Genomic DNA, 21,147 nt, shown 5'->3' on the forward strand with positions numbered 1-21,147 from the left:
AAAATATTACAATCGAACCAGAATTTACCGTGTTACGTTCACGGAAAACCGAGGTTCGATCATGCATTCAATAGATTGTTTGGATCTTAACACAATTCTTCAAAAATCACTGTTTTAGTTTATCAAACTGAAAATCTGCTCCACTTTGCAGAAATCAGCTTGTTTTATAATGCAATATATTGTCAATAATGTTAATCACTTTAGAGTTTAACATTTTTGACATATAAATTATCGATCTGAAATGTCAGACACAGTGTTTGTCACCCTTCTCTATTACCCTTATTACTATTTTCTACAGAAACCCTCAAGATCTTTATTAATAGAGCAAGATTTTGTCAATTCGAATTTTGATAGACTTTGAATAATTCAATGTCTAGGAAACTGAGTTACAATTTTAGGTACATATTACTCATGAAAGGAATTATCAAAATTGAATATTCAATAAAACACATTCCGGTCAGAATTTCTATGTAAGCGAATAATTGAATATTTTCATAATTAAGGTTTGAAACAATTTCTAAGAAAATAAAAATCAATTCAATTTAACACGGTTTACACACAAATTTATAAAAAATCCCAACTGCGCTCTGAAATGATTCGTTTTGAAAACGGCCGATCTTTCCTTTCAAGAACAAAAACTCGTGTCAGCAACAAGTACGAATAGATAACTAGAGAACTAGATAACGACTCGATCTACTTTTAGCCTTCTTCACACCGAAAGTCCGCACATAAATGTACATACTCTCAGGAGGCACCTGTTGCTGGCTGCACTATGAAAACATGGTATGTGCCAAAACACGGTTTCAGACCAGTAATCGTTAACATTTACAGCAGATTAGGGAATTATACCATGCTGCATGCACGACATTCGTTCAATCGATTTAAAATTCAAATGTACAGAGAACTTTTACTTTAGCACAAAGCCAGAAAAACATAAATAACGGTATATCGCGAGGGGGGGGGGGGGGGGGGGGATGCAACGTCAATTAATGTCAATTAATGTCAATTAATGTCAATTAATGTCAATTAATGTCAATGTCAGTTTTGCAAAATTCAGGAATACTGACATTAATTGACACGATATTTTTCGACCAGAGATTATGTAGTTCTACCATATTTTTAGCACTTTAGAACGTTTATATCATCAATTTATTCACTACTATCACATATGGAAATGTGAAATGTGAAAAATTCAGATCATTAAACAACAAAACTAAAATAATACGGTTTTCCGAAATTTAATTTTCTTAAATGGGCGTGGCCATCCAAGGGCGTGGTTCTCAACATCATCAGAACTTAAAACCCACATTAAACGAAATACCTTCATGACATTTATATTTGAATAACGAATCTTAAACAGCTAAAATTTCTCCTTCATACTAAAAAAGCCGATTCTAGATAATTTACCTGTATAAGAAACCAATAAAATATGGGCGTGGCCGGTGGGGACCGAAGATGGAAGAGTTCAAAGCTGAAATTTTTTTTGGTGGTCTTTGAACCTAAGGATCAACAGATAAGAACATACTCATAATTATTCAAGGACATTTTGTTTTTTTGAACCGGTCTAACTTACATAGACGTGAATATCTTGAATATTTATCGAATAATGATAATCTCAAATTTCAAGACAAATTAATGTCAATTAATGTCAATTAATGTCAATTAATGTCAATTAATGTCAATTAATGTCAATGTCAGTTTGGGGTTTTTATGGAATACTGACATTAATTGACGTTGCATCCCCCCATCGCGAGCCAACATTCTCGCGCAAACAATGAGTTTCAGAGTTATAGCTTCAGAGAATGAAAGCAAGTAAGATTATGGTGAAGTGCAATGTGAAACCTATCCTAACCTAGCATCATGATTCATGAATCCATAAAAATACAATTATTATAGCAAAACTATCAGGTCGACCTAAAAGCAAATAGATACTCCCTAGCAATCTGCTATTTACAGATAAATTACATAGAAAATGTATCATAACGGCTAAGTTGCGGAAGTAACGCATTCAAGGATACAAATATGATAAAATGTGAATCGTTACCATTTAAATTGCGTCTGTTAAAATAAGGAACAAATAATAGTCAGCCAAAGTTGCAACCTGGTCCCTTATTCATCAGGGAGGGTGGAATTTGTTTTTGAGGCATTTTCATTTGGTTAAAAAATAATGCTACTGAGCCCCAAAGATTACGTAGTGTATAAATAATAGGATTATCATTATCATAGATTTTGTGAAATGCGTAACGAATTCACAAATCACTGCATCAAAAACAAAAACTGGATACGACCAGCCTTAGTTATAGTCGAAACAGTTAAATCAACCAAAGTCTAAACAAATAGGCTGAAAGCGGGACTTGACAAATTTCAATTCCAGCAAAAAATTCTAAATCAAAATCTAACATCACGAGACAGCCTTAACCAGGAGTCTCAACACGAGTCTACTACCCAAGCTTATCTCACAGTTAGAGGACAGAGTCCGTTGTAGATCTAGGGTCTTATCTCTGGGGTTAAGTTCTGCTGGAGGTTTAGAGTGTTCTGATAGCAGGGCCCGGAACATGGCGGACAGAATGATAAGGTAGATGTCGGTAGTGTAGGTAGGGGTGGGAGGTGAGGGGTCTGTGTAACGCAAGTGCAACTGTAATGGAAAATTAATTCAGTATATATAGTTAATGATCTTGTTATGTAAGTGTGGACTACTTAAAATAATGTAATTCGATATTCTTTCATTCGCCTAACTGTCGAAGCCACTCAAAATACCCAGGCATATGTTTTAATTTTATATTATGTTTTATAACTTAAATAAAAAAGGCGGATTAATTCGATCACAGACATTTAAAAAAACGGTAACTAATAAAAGGCTTACGAAGAAATTGTAGAATTTCTCCCAGGAAGGCGGTCTGTCTGCTAGAACCTTGTAATGTTCTGGGACTTTCGATTGACTGAGTGTCAGTAACACCTGAGATAAGATTGTTATCTAAAACTCAAAAGCAGAAGAAATGAAGCACAAATTGTTGTGGGTGTGAAATTTTAAACTTAAAGTATCACTACGTAAGACCCGTACATTTTAGTGCTATTGTAATATTGAAATATTCCTCCACTGAAAAGGTACTGAGCTGAGTCCCTGGCCATGATATTCTGATAATGACAGGAGATATTTAAACAGAATCCACCTGAGCATCAATCGGACTCTAGTTCATTGAACTACTTGCATCATAAACATAATTTATTTCTGGAAATCTTTACAATATCTTGTAGAAATCCGGTCAACAGTGCTGCAGTAACAGACTTTTATTGTTTTCATGCCATTACATTTTGTCTCGTTCATTACCAAGACTTGTAATACTATATACATATATATAATATATATATATATTATATAATATATATACGTGTAATTATTGCAGGGATGTTCTTCTCAGTAATATAGCAGCCCTGCCGCTCTCTTACTTATTAGTGAGTTTTATGTTGCGTGATCTCAAGATCATTGCTGATCTGAAGGTTTGGGGGGGGGGGGGGGGGGGGGGGTCCTTGGTCGGGGGGGGGGGGGGGGGGGGGGGGGTCCTACAATTATAAAGGTGCAGGTTTTCGGGCTCCCTTTTTGGAGCCATCGCCTTTCACCCTTTCACAAATCATGGTGCCCAGACTCTTCCCCATGCAATTGCTAATTAATATTAATTTCAATTTTAATTGTGCCGTCCCCATCACCTGCTCCCAGACTCCATCGTGCCTACTCCTCTATAATTGATATTCATATTAATCGTATACCCAGGATGCTTCATTAATCGCCAGATTCGGGCCTAGTGTGATGCTAATAGGTGGTGTACAGCATCTCATTTTTATTGAAACGAGCTAAACAGAGAGCGTTAGTTTTTAGTATTAAGCCTATTCCCCATGTAGTTTGTTGCAGATCTCAAATTTCATTGAGTCAAATGTGCTGCATCAAATTCAAAGTACCACCTTGTAGAGAGGTGGTAGCGTTAAGTACTGTACTGTCTTTCGTTTAATTTATGTGTTTTTAATATCGTTATGTGTTGTCAGGATCTCTATAACCTTTCATTCTCTTAATGACGTGCAGTAACTCTTAAGCAGCGTGTCTGATAATTTCGTTTGATTGAGTCAGATAAAAACTTCTATATCATTCGGTCTATCATATTATAGTCAAGCATCCAATATTTCATGCCGGTTAGTTTTGTTTACAACCCGCCAATCATCGAATTGACATCCTTGTTCGTTAGAGAGCACTTTTTAGACAAGTTGCACTATGTTCTGAGTCAAATAACACGAGGAAATATGGACAGAACTGAATAAGAACAAAAACCACATTCTAAGATTGGGAAATCAGGAAGACTCTGCAACCCAGGAATCAACTACAAACCTATGATATTATTGTTTCAGGGGGAGTTTCAGGGATAATAATTGATAAAGGATTGACAGACCCTATAATTGGTGAAATTATACTCATAGTACGTTACCTTCAAGCCTTCTGGGTTACTCTTAGTCCTAGTGGAAAAAATGGTTATCTCTTCTAAATACCTTGCATCGCATAATAATGATAACTTTTTACAGCTTTGAGTCCAACATTCACTTACATAATTGCCCTCTTACAAGAAAATTACCTAGTTGCGATGCCATACACCTTGATAAGTTCCTGTTTACACAAGCAAAGATTCTTAGCCTCCCCTTTAATCACATAATCCTTCATAAAACAATGGTTAAACAATAGTCGCTCGCGCTACAAGGAAATAGAATAAAATATAACAGAAGTTCGTTTGCTTTTAGTTTATCAGAGAGAAATCCAAATACCACTTGTAGGTCAAAATTTCTTCAAGCACCCTTCGAGGACGGTTTTAGCTGTCATTAAATGTTTTTTATTATACATAATTAAATATAATTAATGAAAGGCCCGTGGTCACAGGGAGGAAGATAATAGTACTTTTTTGAATTTTGATGGTCAATTTTGATGATCGCATTAAAAATATCCGTCACAACAGAAAATACAGCCGATTAAAATGTAACACATAACACACAACGTAATATGACAACAAAACCGATCAAAATGATGTTCCAACAAGCTTTGCACGTGCGTGTTTCCAACCGCGTTACTATGCAATTCCCTATTTCCCATCTAAGTTGCACGTGGGTGGTCAGACAAACAGACAAAAAGTATCATTTGAAATATGATAGAGATTATTTTATAAATAAAATGTGCAGCTAAGTCCTTTAAGGTTTTTAAAAAGAATCCCATCATTAAATATTATTAAATATTAATAGTATTTTATTTTAGCTAGATAGTATAAATTCCATTCAGTGATCCCAAAGATATGGCTGTACGAGTAATCCTACGGACATTGCTTATATTCCTACTGCTCGCAATTGCAGCCTCTGATGACTACACAACAGTAACTAGCAGTAGAAGCATTGCAGAAGACGATGCTACTACCACAGCGGAATGCCCTAACGGAAACTATCTGACTAAATGTAGGATAGCATCAGGCGGATTAGGATCAGTAACAGATGGCACGACAGTACCAAAAGATTTGAGTCACAGCTGTGTTGCTCAGAATGAAAATACAGACCAAGATGGAATAGGCGATGGAGTAATTGTAAGTTAATTTTTAGAACATTTTAATATTTCAATATTTATTTGCCAATTCAATACCCTATGTAAACATAAGTGCATGTAAACTGGGGCAGTGAATCTTATCCTCAATCCAATCAGAAAGTAATTAAAATATCAAACCTGACCAACACCCGACCTTTATGGTAATTAGGATAATTAATTAATTAGGATAATTAATTAATGTTCATCAGGGTAATTATACAAAATTAATGCACGTGGTTTAGTTAATCAAGGACTTGAAACAGTGTTTTTCAGGCTGAAGCTACCTGCAGAAAAATCAGATCTGGGATAGATGTGGTTTTCAAGAAGCAATCAAAAGAAAAAGGAGCAATTGTAAAACTGAACTGTCCAGATGGACTGCCTAATCTTGGTACTCTGGGGAAAAGGGTACGTTTTTCTATGAAACAGTAAACCCGGCATTTAAACCACATTTATCAAACTATAAAATTGAATAAAGTTGACAATTCATAATTTTTAAATTCATACAGGGTGGGCCAAAAGTCAGTACCCATACGTTGGCCTTTATAGCTCATTCACTGAGTGCCCAATTTAAATACTTCTTTCTGGTATGACTAAGTACCACCACTGGTTCGAGGAATTTGTCAACTCGAAAAATATTTGCGTTCATTTTTTTCAAATGGAGGTTCATTTTCACATTTATTTGATAGTTGGATAGTCGGATCAAGCTAAATGTTATTGAATTGTGTTTGGCCATTCGAATTACGTTTGTCCTGAAAGAATTAGAACTGTAGCTTCTCAGATGACCGAGATATGAAGTATATATAACGAGTTTATTCATTACGTGTGATCAGGTGATTGGTTTACCTAATCACGTGATAAGGTGCCCCCGTTAAACATTATGGGAATTGTTAAGGGTGCCCAATTAAAGTGTCGTGTCACGGTGTCACATAATCACCCATTCAATTTTGTTAACGAGAGACAGAAAATGCTTGATTACTTCGTTATTTCTAATCCGTTTTGCCTCATGTTTTCAGATCATATGCAACATTTGATAATCTACCGTCTCTGAAAAAATTAGGTGTTCAGCATGTTCAGAGAAAACAATATAGGTGTTTTAATATTGAATGGGCGTGGTCTAAAATATCCGAATTTTCAAATTTTGACGACGGAATCCTCGAACCAGTAAGTAGAGTATGCCATCTGCAAAGCAACAGCTCTCAAATATAAAACACGGCGGAGCTATTAAGGCCAACGTATGGGTACTGACTTTTGGCCCACCCTGTATTATTTACAGACAACTTTTAACGTGGGCAGATGAGACTGGTCAATACTGTACTTCCAACGAATGCATTGAGAAAAGGTGTGACTACACAGCCATTTGTGGAAACTTCTTTAAACCAGGTTTGTAAATTATGCTCCATCTGAGTTGTGAACACACCCTTTAGCATGTCTACCCTGTATATAGTAACTACTGTAGTTCCCCTGGCTTAAACCCAAACCCCTAAACTTAACAACTCCCTAACAGCAATAGTAAGCCAAATTCGTAACTTAACGAAGATATCAGGGGGGGGGGGGGGGGGCCAACGCCCCAAATTCGTAACTTAACGAAGATATCAGGGGGGGGGCCCTCCAAATTCGTAACTTAACGAAGATATCAGGGGGGGGGGGCCCTCCAAATTCGTAACTTAACGAAGATATCAGGGGGGGGGGCCAACGCCCCTCCAAATTCGTAACTTAACGAAGATATCAGGGGGGGGGGGGGGCCAACGCCCCTCCAAATTCGTAACTTAACGAAGATATCAGGGGGGGGGGGGGCCAACGCCCCTCCAAATTCGTAACTTAACGAAGATATCAGGGGGGGGGCCCTCCAAATTCGTAACTTAACGAAGATATCAGGGGGGGGGGGCCCCTCCAAATTCGTAACTTAACGAAGATATCAGGGGGGGGGGGCCCCTCCAAATTCGTAACTTAACGAAGATATCAGGGGGGGGGGCCCTCCAAATTCGTAACTTAACGAAGATATCAGGGGGGGGGGGCCCTCCAAATTCGTAACTTAACGAAGATATCAGGGGGGGGGGGGGGCCAACGCCCCTCCAAATTCGTAACTTAACGAAGATATCAGGGGGGGGGGGCCAACGCCCCAAAAGGCCACGATTTCTAGGGCCCTTTTTGGATTTTCGATATGTGTGGGGCCTTTTGGGGCCCTAGAATTAACTTCAATTTCATCAAGTTTGATATATGCTAAGTGCTTTAATGATATTATCTGACTACTTGCACAGTACTTTTATGTTTATTTGAGTGTATTACATGGAGATTATGGTCCATAAACACTATCAAATAGTGGTCAGGGTCAAAAAGCCCCGATTTCTAGGGCCCTTTTCGGATTTTCGATATGTGTGGGGCCTTTTGGGGCGTTGGCCCCCCCCCCCCCCCCCCATATCATCAAAAATCAAGAATATTCTTATTTGTTGGACGCTAAACGGTCGCAACACGGACCTAAGTAATAAAATGGATCCAGAATCCCAAGATATCATTTACTTTAAATTTATTTATAATAGGTCTGGAATTAGTGTTATATTGTAAGAGCGATTCGCCTGAGAGAGAAAGCAAATTACAAAAAAGCAATCAAGCTAGGTTTATTACTTATGGAGCTGCTGAAGAGAATATTTAACCGTTTAGTACATTGCGTTCAAAATTGAAATCAAATCGACTACCAAAAGTTGAAGGTTCTAACTCGTTCAGGAGCTGAGCGGTGATCATGTGACAACAGCTGCTGCCCCTGTTGTCCTGACAACAGCTGCTGCCCCTGTTGCCCGGCGTCTCATCTACCATAGAGTCCTGACAACAGCTGCTGCCCCTGTTGCCCGGCGTCTCATCTACCCTGAGTCCTGACAACAGCTGCTGCCCCTGTTGCCCGGCGTCTCATCTACCCTGAGTCCTGACAACAGCTGCTGCCCCTGTTGCCCGGCGTCTCATCTACCCTGAGTCCTGACAACAGCTGCTGCCCCTGTTGCCCGGCGTCTCATCTACCCTGAGTCCTGACAACAGCTGCTGCCCCTGTTGCCCGGCGTCTCATCTACCCTGAGTCCTGACAACAGCTGCTGCCCCTGTTGCCCGGCGTCTCGTCTACCCTGAGTCCTGACAACAGCTGCTGCCCCTGTTGCCCGGCGTCTCGTCTACCCTGAGTCCTGACAACAGCTGCTGCCCCTGTTGCCCGGCGTCTCATCTACCCTGAGTCCTGACAACAGCTGCTGCCCCTGTTGCCCGGCGTCTCGTCTACCCTGAGTCCTGACAACAGCTGCTGCCCCTGTTGCCCGGCGTCTCATCTACCCTGAGTCCTGACAACAGCTGCTGCCCCTGTTGCCCGGCGTCTCGTCTACCCTGAGTCCTGACAACAGCTGCTGCCCCTGTTGCCCGGCGTCTCATCTACCCTGAGTCCTGACAACAGCTGCTGCCCCTGTTGCCCGGCGTCTCATCTACCCTGAGTCCTGACAACAGCTGCTGCCCCTGTTGCCCGGCGTCTCGTCTACCCTGAGTCCTGACAACAGCTGCTGCCCCTGTTGCCCGGCGTCTCGTCTACCCTGAGTCCTGACAACAGCTGCTGCCCCTGTTGCCCGGCGTCTCGTCTACCCTGAGTCCTGACAACAGCTGCTGCCCCTGCTGCCCGGCGTCTCATCTACCATAGAGTCCTGACAACAGCTGCTGCCCCTGCTGCCCGGCGTCTCATCTACCCTGAGTCCTGACAACAGCTGCTGCCCCTGCTGCCCGGCGTCTCATCTACCATAGAGTCCTGACAACAGCTGCTGCCCCTGTTGCCCGGCGTCTCGTCTACCCTGAGTCCTGACAACAGCTGCTGCCCCTGTTGCCCGGCGTCTCGTCTACCCTGAGTCCTGACAACAGCTGCTGCCCCTGTTGCCCGGCGTCTCGTCTACCCTGAGTCCTGACAACAGCTGCTGCCCCTGTTGCCCGGCGTCTCGTCTACCCTGAGTCCTGACAACAGCTGCTGCCCCTGTTGCCCGGCGTCTCATCTACCCTGAGTCCTGACAACAGCTGCTGCCCCTGTTGCCCGGCGTCTCGTCTACCCTGAGTCCTGACAACAGCTGCTGCCCCTGTTGCCCGGCGTCTCGTCTACCCTGAGTCCTGACAACAGCTGCTGCCCCTGCTGCCCGGCGTCTCATCTACCATAGAGTCCTGACAACAGCTGCTGCCCCTGTTGCCCGGCGTCTCGTCTACCCTGAGTCCTGACAACAGCTGCTGCCCCTGTTGCCCGGCGTCTCGTCTACCCTGAGTCCTGACAACAGCTGCTGCCCCTGTTGCCCGGCGTCTCGTCTACCCTGAGTCCTGACAACAGCTGCTGCCCCTGCTGCCCGGCGTCTCGTCTACCCTGAGTCCTGACAACAGCTGCTGCCCCTGTTGCCCGGCGTCTCGTCTACCCTGAGTCCTGACAACAGCTGCTGCCCCTGCTGCCCGGCGTCTCGTCTACCATAGAGTCCTGACAACAGCTGCTGCCCCTGTTGCCCGGCGTCTCGTCTACCCTGAGTCCTGACAACAGCTGCTGCCCCTGCTGCCCGGCGTCTCATCTACCCTGAGTCCTGACAACAGCTGCTGCCCCTGTTGCCCGGCGTCTCATCTACCCTGAGTCCTGACAACAGCTGCTGCCCCTGTTGCCCGGCGTCTCGTCTACCCTGAGTCCTGACAACAGCTGCTGCCCCTGTTGCCCGGCGTCTCGTCTACCCTGAGTCCTGACAACAGCTGCTGCCCCTGCTGCCCGGCGTCTCATCTACCATAGAGTCCTGACAACAGCTGCTGCCCCTGCTGCCCGGCGTCTCATCTACCATAGAGTCCTGACAACAGCTGCTGCCCCTGTTGCCCGGCGTCTCATCTACCATAGAGTCCTGACAACAGCTGCTGCCCCTGTTGCCCGGCGTCTCATCTACCATAGAGTCCTGACAACAGCTGCTGCCCCTGTTGCCCGGCGTCTCGTCTACCCTGAGTCCTGACAACAGCTGCTGCCCCTGCTGCCCGGCGTCTCATCTACCATAGAGTCCTGACAACAGCTGCTGCCCCTGTTGCCCTGACAACAGCTGCTGCCCCTGTTGCCCGGCGTCTCCTGACAACAGCTGCTGCCCCTGCTGCCCCTGTTGCCCGGCGTCTCATCTACCCTGAGTCCTGACAACAGCTGCTGCCCCTGTTGCCCGGCGTCTCATCTACCATAGAGTCCTGACAACAGCTGCTGCCCCTGTTGCCCGGCGTCTCCTGACAACAGCTGCTGCCCCTGCTGCCCCTGTTGCCCGGCGTCTCATCTACCCTGTTGCCCTGACAACAGCTGCTGCCCCTGTTGCCCGGCGTCTCATCTACCATAGATGTGACGTTGCTAACAGGGGTAAATTGAAGCTTTGTGTGCTTTTTATTACAGCCCTGCAGTAGATTCAATGCTGTATGGGCTATCAAGGATGTCCTAGGGTATCTCTCTTAGCTGTATCGCACAATCGCACGCGTACCCTCGGGTTTAAACAGTGTGCTCTGGGCTCGCAATTCTGTGTGGTATGGTGATGGAGGATGCCTAGGGCTAACGAAACCCCTACGCGATATAAATTCCTGCATTTCCATTGAAGAATGTGAGGTTTAGTGTCTTGTGGAGGATAACAACTATAAATCAAGAGGCTTGCATATAATGAACATATTGACACGGGTGCAGAGTTGAGTCTGTACGGAACCTAGTAGTTCAGTATGTCAGTCCCTGTTTCGGAGTGAGCTCTGCTCCCCGTCTCACACAAGCGCTGGTGCAACCAACCCTTGACATGATCACTTTCCTGCAATGGATACCGGGACCTGTATGCTGTGACTCTTACCTAGTTAGTCCCCGACTACTAGCGCAGTCCAGACAGGGCAACTGCAGTAATGTAGTTGCATTTATCATACAACAACAACAACAACAGCTGCAGAAGCTGTTAGTACAATTTCGTAAATTCGCTTTAGACTCAGTTCTTTAAAGTAAATATATTGTCTCCTCTTCTATGTGCGATAATACCAGCCCTTTAAAATGATTATACAAAAATCAGTTTAAAAAAAAATCAAACATACCGAATCTAACAAACAAAAGTATCAATAATTAGGCAAACCTTATTGAAGACCATGGTCATGAGAGTGTAGGAGAAGCTGAGCATGTGAATCAGCACGTGCACGCGCCTCACATCCCGGCTCTTGAGTGTGGTTGTCATGACATTGCGCACCGTGTCCGCGATGACGTCCAGCGTGGTTCCTGCCTGATACTGTTCCTCTTGCTTTGCTACCCTCTTTATCTCGTTACAGGTAAAGTAAACGATCAGCTGGGAGTTCATCGCCATCTTCAGTTTGTTCTGAATTAAAATTGTATGTTAACGACGTAATTATTGGAAACAGTACTCCCCCTCTGATAACACGCTTCTGCACATTGTGGTACTTACTACCCCGGTATTTTATATCATCCCCCATAAACCGCAATATGGAGAGGGACTATACCATATTATAAGGGTTGTGTGTTAAACACTGCTGAGTATAAGTTTTATCTTAATAGCGGTGTTATTAAATTTTAATTTATTATTATTATACTGCTCTACACATACAGGAGCCTTGTTACCTGTTGTCATTGTACTGTGTGTGACTGTAAAATATATAAGCCTTGTTTATAGCAGAAAATGTCCTATCCCATTGCCGATACTATTAATCAGTGACTTTGTTTTGGGGATTATATATCTCACGTGCTACTGTAAACATTATTCAACAGATATGTCTCCGGCAATGTTTGATGTATGTTATTTCTTTAAGGCCCACAACAATGTATTGCAGAATGTATTGGGAGAAAATCACGTACGAATGTAAGCAAAATATTCTGATAAATTTACTCCCATTGTTTCGGGGGAAAGATTTGTATTGATCCCTTTTATTGCGACAGCGGAAAGGCGCTTATCAGGAGAGGAAGGAATACTTCCATCAACACAAACTTTTTGGAGGTGCCAAAATATAGAATTGCTCCGATTTACAATCAATCATAATAGTAGTACAGTTGACGGTTACATGCACTAAAACAAATACTCACATCTGCACTTTCAGAGATCATGACGATAGTGTAAGCTTTGAGAAAGACCTTAAACACCGGCTTAACATGGTGCCACGAGTTCATAATCCTCTCAACCAAAGGCTTTGAGAAGTTTGTCCGCCTCTCCCAGTTGTAGAAATCCTTTTCAAGCAGCTCCAACCAGAATATCAGGTATCGTGGTGATTGGGGGTGTTTCCTTTCTTTGTCACATTTCACTGCGTCACTGAAAGTGACAGTTTAAGTGTAACTTCAGATTACGAACTTTTCAAATGCATCGCAAATGTTTTGTTATCCTCGGCAGTGAAATCTATTCTTCAATCACTAATGTAATCAATAATCAATAACCAACACACACGTATTATAAAAAAACTTACTCGAAAAGTGCTAGGAATTTGTCAGCGTTGTGTTTGGGTCTATCTTTTAACTGCATGAGGTTAGCGTAGTAGTCTCGGTTATCATGCATTGGTTGTATGAACCAGGATAGAATGTAGAGGTCCGACATGACCTGACGTACTGCTCCGACTGGAGGGCAACGTGTTTAACAAACTGAATTATAACTCACCCTTATAAAGTTATAACAGCAGCAAAACTCTTCAGGTCTTTTAGTAGAAAATATTGTAATTAATACAGTTACTTGAATGTATACTGATAACTACAGCACAAGTTTTAACCCCAACAAGGAAACACCACTAACACTCGGAGGAGGGTCGGGGAAGTAGAGACTTGTTGATGACTTGTCTGAGCATGCCAGCTGGTGGTCTCTGGTTGCTGGTCAGGGGTAACAGTATTCCACCCCACGATTCGGAACACATCACACCGTCTATGTAGTCCAACAGTTTTCTATCACACTGCTTCTGTTTTTTAACAGTGTTAAGGTGGAATGTCACAATAAAATCTTGAGCTGGGGAGGCTGGAACCCGCCTTTTTGCAAATTGTGAACATGAAGTTAATGATAATATCAATATGGTAAACCCAGTAAAAGGGGCAGTGACCGAGAGTGCCCTTTTTCCCACGGTTTGTCGAATAATGTCGTATATTGTCATTCCCTGTCAAAAATTGTCATTCCCTTTCAAATCTTGTCGTATATTGTCATTCCCTGTCAAATCTTGTCGTATATTGGCACATATTGTCGTAATCTTCTCATGACATTGGGCACTCTCGGTCACTGCCCTAAAAGAGATGTGGCAGATCTTACCTTAGAAGTAAGATTAATCTGTTTTCTGACGTTGCTGAAAGTACAGACCCAGGGGATAGTGGGCAACTCGTTCTGGGCGTCTTCTCTTTTTACCTTGTACAGGTCTCTGTCTGGTTTCTCGTCCTAACAGGATGGAGTTTAAGAGAACAATTTCAATAAAGAAAATCTAGATTATACTGGAAAACTCTCCACATTGTGATATGAGACCAATTTATTATTTAGGGCTTTTAACACTGACCTCAAGCACAACGTTATGAATATAGTTGATTCTCAGAAGAGGAACTGTGGGACTTTTTAGTGGGATGTGGGTTTGGTCAGGGTTGTCAACAAGAATGAAGGTGAGCTCGTCTTTTCTTTTCCGGTAGTCCTGGATGTTTATCACTCGACCCCCACCAGCTTTGAATAGCCTGATAAAAGTAACAAGTTATTGTCTACTTGTCTGGCAATGAGATTTATACTATTCCCCACCTTACACAATATATTTATATTGATTTAACGAGTAAAATAACCGTGCAACGAGCTACAACAATTCGATGTCAGATGTAAAGTTAATTTTTAGTAGATAGTTGATACTACAGGGTGGGCCAAAAGTCAGTACCCATACGTTGGCCTTAATAGCTCCGCCGTGTTTTATATTTGAGAGCTGTTGCTTTGCAGATGGCATACTGTACTTACTGGTTCGAGGATTCCGTCGTCAAAATTTGAAAATTCGAATATTTTAGACCACGCCCATTCAATATTAAAACACCTATATTGTTTTCTCTGAACATGCTGAACGCCTAATTTTTTCAGAGACGGTAGATTATTAAATGTTGCATATGATCCGAAAATATGAGGCAAAACGGATTAGAAATGACGAAGTTATCAAGCATTTTCTGTATCTCGTTATCAATTTTGACTGGGTGATTATGTGACACCGTGACACGACACCTTAATTGGGCACCCTTAACAATTCCCATAATGTTTAACGGGGTAGTTAACGGGGGCACCTTATCACGTGATTAGGTAAACCAATCACCTGATCACACGTAATGAATAAACTCGTTATGCTTCATATCTCGGTCATCTGAGAAGCTACAGTTCTAATTCTTTCAGGACAAACGTAATTCGAATGGCCAAACACAATTCAATAATATTTAGCTTGATCCGACTATCCAAACTATCAAATAAATGTGAAAATGAACCTCCATTTGAAAAAAATGAACGCGAATATTTTTCGAGTTGACAAATTCCTCGAACCAGTGGTGGTACTAAGTCATACCAGAAAGAAGTATTTAAATTGGGCACTCAGTGACTGAGCTATAAAGGCCAACGTATGGGTACTGACTTTTGGCCCACCCTGTATTAACAAAATTCCAACATTGATCAGCGATTGTAGATCAAAATATGTATCTTCTTTGACAATGACACATCATGTTTGTTACAATGATTGATGAGATTGAAGAGTCTAAGCGAGAAATTTGGTGGATTTAAGATAATGATTTATACCTTTCATAACATTCAAGTCGTCTGGGATGATTACTGAGAATGCTTGCTGTCCAGCCATGAAACGGACCCTCAGCATTGTATCGCATCCTACATCTCCTGGCAGAACTTGCTAACTTCGCTAACTCCGGGTCTGAGTCGGAGGTCTCCGGGTTCAATCTGAGTACAGGAGACAGAGGTTTAATAAATACAATTAGAAGTTACTAGGTAGAGTTATTAGAACATTAATCGAATCACATCGCAATTTTACATGAAGTTATCAAGCTGGTATGAACGTCCCGAAATTAGGAACATACGGAATTTTATACTTTTATAAACGATCGTAACGAATTTAAACAGACAAACTAAGATACAAGTAGAAATAACAAACCGTTCAATAACATCCTTAGTCCACTCATACTTCTCCTCCTCCAGCCAGTAACCCTCCGCATAACTATCCTCCACATACTCTGTCTTTAACAGCCACTTGCCAGTCATCAGTCCACCCATGTACTTCTCCCCGGTGTTGGGCCTCCCTAACACTATGTGAGTACATCGCTCCACAAAGTTAGGGCACTCTATATACTCCCCTCCCAGCTGCTTTATCATTATCTTTATCCTCTCTTTCGTCTCGTGTTTACAACTGAAGGGTCATTCAATGTTATATTGTACTAGCAGATATTTAACGGTTAAACAATGATTAAATCTGTGAATCTGGAGTGAGAAAAACATTTAAAAACGCTGACAGCTAAAAACAAAATTACACCATGTTCTCACTTATTCAATCCGGTAAGAAGGAACCGCTTGTGCGTAACCACAGTTGACGAGATCTCTTGAACCATGTATCTGGGTGACCCAAGAGTTGATATCCTATTTTCATTAGAAAAGGGGGACAACATGGTGGTGGTTGAAATAACATTACTCTGGGAGTCTGCTTTAGATACCTCAATGTTGGGATTGCTGCCGACACCAGCACTGGATTGTGGGATTGGGGGTGTACATGCTACACGAATATTGTCAAAGATGTTTGCTTGGGAGAGCATCTTCATGGGGGAATTCACCGCTGAGGATGATGAGGGTGCCTCGGAGGATGTTCGCATTCCAAGAGGAGTATGAACAATTGATGGTTTGACATCCTTTTCATCGTCTGATATATCCTCTACTTGAATAAAGGGAATGTGCATTGGCTTGTCTTCATCCTCACTTTCACTGCTGATTGGGATGGTTTCTATAGACGGCTGTTTTGGTGAGCTAAGCTTTTGCCGTTTTCTGGTCGGTGACGACATGACCTGAATTAAATGTTGATTGAGCCCAATAAAATACACACTACATCGTATTCAAACTCGACTGACACAAGAAATGTGTAGCCTAATAAATCTTATCATAAAATAGAATGAATGGTTTACGGTAAAGACTATAACAACTCAAGACATGGTATGAAGATAAAACTTTTAACACAAAACTGTAACGATGAAATGATGTTCAAATTAAACAACTTTTGTTATCGATTAAATTGGGTGAGGCAACTCCTTTCAAAAGAAAGAAACTTTATTTTATGCAATCCACATAAAGCATAGCTCGATAGTGTTTCACTGCATGAGTAACGGGTTGTAACGAAAATACCAATAGTAGCTCTCGAATACTCGGACTCCCTCGGCTCTGTACAAGTTCTCTGACTAGATTGTCATTTACACATGTCTGTACGCTGTAGGCATCAACAATTTTCTTAGCTAAAACCAGGGTATCGAGGAGTGATAAAGTCTTAAAGTAAGTCTGGTATGGTGCATGGCCGGTGGTTTCTAGCAATTTGGACAGTCCTTTTAGCTGTTGAAAACAAAGGTGAAGTTTCTGAACAAGAGTTTTACAAATTTCTATGTCACGCTGTATTTCGTTCATCTCTTCTAGCATAGAAAATTGTCTTGCATTTTCTTCTAATGTCTTGCCAAAAAGTAGTGTTATTCGATTTGAAATGTCGGAAAATGCCTTATCATAGTTTTGAAGAGTTTGAACCATGTTATAGACAATATCTTTTCCTCTGCTATCCGCACCACCATGAGTAAGAAGACTGTGGGCGGACAGCAACATTTGCATACCAGAATTGAAGAAGGTTGTTAATTCTCCACTCTTGATTTGGCGAGTCCTTTACATCCTAAATAGTTTGCAGTTAATACCATGCATAATATTATATAAGTATGCAATTCATGGTTCAGGTTATGGGAATATTTTTAAAAACTGAAATTTGATTTTTGGACATAATTTGATGTATGAATTGACTCGACAGCATGATTGAACACAATATTGATAGCAGTCCATATTTTTTATTATATTATACAATATTTTATTGCAACAATTAAAAAATTAAACCAGGCATTTTCTACAAAACATTTTAACATCATTTTAAAGGCAATCATTTAAAAAATACAGAATGTTTTAGCTTTAATACAATTATCAACTGAAGAATGTAACATAATATAAAGTAACAAACAGCAGTAACAATTATTTACCACCTCTTTATTCTTCCTTATAATACATACATGAAATTATAAACAGACAATAATAAAATTCTGAAAGGGAGAAAACTTATTTAGAAAATATCATCACTTCTCTTGATTCAATAACATCTAGTATAAAGTATTTGCATTGTGATGCAGATGTCAAAAACATTTTGAGAAAATACCTTGATTGATGTTGAGCATTAATTAGAATAGTTTGTCAATAACTCGGACATCTAAATGATCTGTCTTAAAATATTTCACTTCAGAACTTTTGAAAAATTGTAGACTTGTTTTAATCCTCGCTGAATCTGAGAAAATTGTCGATTTGTTCAGAAAAATCCAGACCTGCAGACTGAAACTTCTCGAACAGCTCTCGAGTGGACTGCTGCAGGGTTTCATCACCAGAGTTTTTTTGTAGTTTACATATTGTGTCATTCAAACGAGGATAATGTAATGTCAAATTAATAACATGTGAGAATTTTCCAAATCGTTGATTGCTTTTTTTGGATACACTGTCAAGATGAATGATAAAATCACTGTTCTCAAAGACAGTTCGGTCAACAATGCTCACATTGTACATGCTGTACCTACTATTCATACTCATAACATTCTCTTTCATCACTTCTCCTGATTCCATAACATCTAGCACAAATTCATTTGCATGGGTGTTGGTGCAAATCTTTTGGGATGATACCTTGATTTCTGTTGCGCATTTAGTGCTTTCTATGTCAATAACTCGAAGGTTTAAATGATCTGCTTTACAATGCTTCACTTCAAACTTTTTGGAGATTGGTTCAGTAGTTTCAATCCTTGTTGTAAATCGTAAATTATTCCCCAAATCACTAAAGAAAACATCGGTAAAATGTTGATGACCAAGTTCTTTAAAACCTTCAACTGACAAGCATTTAAGGAATATTTGTTTGAGGTACGGCTTTAAGTCCATTGAGAAATACTCTTTGAAACCACTTTCCCATTTATTTAACAATTCACTTACTGGAATGTTTCGTTTTGACCTGGAGTTTGTTAAATTGTATAAAGTTGCACCAAATTTAGCGTGAACATGAACATTATCAAGGATAGGGAGGTCAACAAATTTGATGAACCTATAAAAATCAGATAACATTTCAGCTTCGTTGAACAATGCATATGAACTTTCGGAATTAAGATCTAGTTTTAAGCATTCAGAGGTTCTGGAGGATTCTAGAAGTTGGATGGATCTGAGAATGTGACCGCCATTAATAATGTCTGTAAATTCTGCAGAAAGGAAGGGAAATTCGTTTTTAGGGGCATCTCCAAAGATAGTATCCATCCTGATCTTATAATCTGAAGCCATAATGTAACATTTGAAACTTTCACGATAAATTCTACGCCGGGCAAATGTTTTATAAAAGCTCATCTTGCCTCTTACTTCAAACAGAAACTGATCAAGTTTTGCTTGAGAAGAACATCCCAGAGTTAATGTTTGCTCCAATTCATTCAGCTCAACGAAGATTACTTCAGGATCATCAAATATCACTTTAAGGTACGAAAGTCCTAATGACTGGGACTTTTTGCAAAGTTTGTGGGAAGCACAAGCATAAGGAATACAGGAGAAGTATCTGGTGTTTTCTTCTTTTTCTTTACATAATGTATGAACCGTCAATGAATCAAGATATGAGTTAAAGTATGACTGAGCTTGAGCAACACAGGAATCAAGTTCATTCTTTGATCTGGCCCCAATGACTAACTCCATTATGATGGCGTCCTCATCACAATCTACCTCCACAAAATCTATTCCTGAAAAACATCGAAGTCTATTCAATTTCAGATAGTAAGTGTCCCAAAATTGCAGGAAATTTGATGTCACCAATACTCTTTGAATGTAATTGCTTTGAAAAAGATGCCTACTTCTATTCCAAATGATCTCACTGTCGAGAACTGACATATTTGTATTCCAGTGTTCTTGAAAATCTAAGATATGACACAATTTATATGTCTCAATATCATCCATTGAGAGGCACATACCTTCTTGGATATGTTTTGGATCAACACCAAACAGTGAACAAAATCTCAAGACTTCAAATATGCAATCTGAGGTAGACTCAAATACGAATTTCTTGCTTTTTTTTGTATCTTCAATACAAAGAGCTTTGATACTTTTTGTGTGTTTCACAATTTTTTTAAGTGTAGCTACTATTTTAGACTTGGCCATCATAGAACAAACTTCGTTTTCTACAGCATCAAGGGCAACATTGGTGTATGCTCTTACTTCAACTTTATGTTGCACCTTATCCACATCGATATTTATAACATCAACCATATTCCTTAGCCTCTTAATATTAGCCCCTTGAAAACCGATGATTTGCCAAACAGTCTCCTTTTGAATTGGGATAACACGAGTCAAGACTTTCCTCTCTTCACTAAATATGTCAGGATTTCCATCTCTTTTCACCCAACTTCCTGTCTCCTGAAGATCTTTTTCAACATTAGGTATGGTGTTCTTGTGATTTCCATATCTTTTTATCCAATTTGCTGCCTCCTGAATTCCTTTTTCTACAGCATCAAGGGCAACATCAGTGTATGCTCTTACTTCAACTTTAAATTGCACCTTATCCAAATTGATCTTTATAACATCAACTATATTTTTCAGCCTCTTAATATTATTCCCTTGAGAACCAATGATTAACCCAATATCCTCCTCTTGAATTGGGATAACACGAGTCACGATTTTTGTTTCTTCACTAAATATGTCGTGATTTCCATCTCTTTTTATCCAACTTGCTGCCTCCTGAAGATCTTTTTCTACAGCATCAAGGGCAACATTAGTGTATGCACTTACTTCAACTTTACATTGCACACTATCCAAATCAATTGTTATAACACCAACCATATTCTTTAGCCTTTTAATGTTAGCACCTTGAGAACCAATGATTAGCCCAATAGCCTCCTTTTTTACTGGGATAACACGAGTCAAGACTTTCCTTTCTTCACTACATATGTCGTGATTTCCATCTTGTCTCCTCCAACTTTCTTCCCTCTGAACTGGGATATTACGAACGGAAGCATTTCTTTCTGCAGTAGATAAATCCTGTTTGACATCTCTCTTTCTCCAACTGAGAGCCATCAGTAAAGCTTGATTGAAAACCTTAAAGGAGCATTTTTGTCTTGACTGCCAGGATAGAGCAACAGTGGTACATACTATTCATTATGTGAAAACGTAATTAGAGTGAGATATACCAAAAAAATATTGGATATAAATAATAAGTTTGTCAAAAAATGTAACCAATGAACTCCTTTAACATTCAAGGTATATAAAAAATTAAATATGTAATATAATAAAATTATTTTACTGCAA

At 40.6% G+C, this 21,147-nt stretch overlaps 2 protein-coding genes across 6 annotated transcripts in view; both read right to left on the bottom strand.

Annotated features, from left to right (window-relative positions):
* The window catches only part of LOC134811794 (PH domain-containing protein DDB_G0287875-like), a 113,547-nt gene that overhangs the window by 58,200 nt on the left and 34,200 nt on the right, over positions 1-21,147 (bottom strand). The window lies entirely within an intron of this gene.
* LOC134811002 (uncharacterized) lies at positions 1,894-16,614 on the bottom strand. Its single transcript, XM_063817702.1, has 11 exons — positions 16,096-16,614; positions 15,710-15,961; positions 15,343-15,498; positions 14,093-14,261; positions 13,855-13,977; positions 13,354-13,513; positions 13,034-13,181; positions 12,660-12,882; positions 11,704-11,940; positions 2,864-2,956; positions 1,894-2,635 (listed from the first exon to the last, which is right to left on the bottom strand). Exons 1-11 carry the CDS (start codon positions 16,602-16,604, stop codon positions 2,402-2,404), a joined length of 2,304 nt encoding a protein of 767 aa, XP_063673772.1. The 5' UTR covers positions 16,605-16,614; the 3' UTR covers positions 1,894-2,401.

Source organism: Bolinopsis microptera, chromosome 2 (assembly GCF_026151205.1).
Source record: "Bolinopsis microptera isolate Bmic1 chromosome 2, MBARI_Bmic_1.0, whole genome shotgun sequence".
NCBI lineage: Eukaryota > Metazoa > Ctenophora > Tentaculata > Lobata > Bolinopsidae > Bolinopsis > Bolinopsis microptera.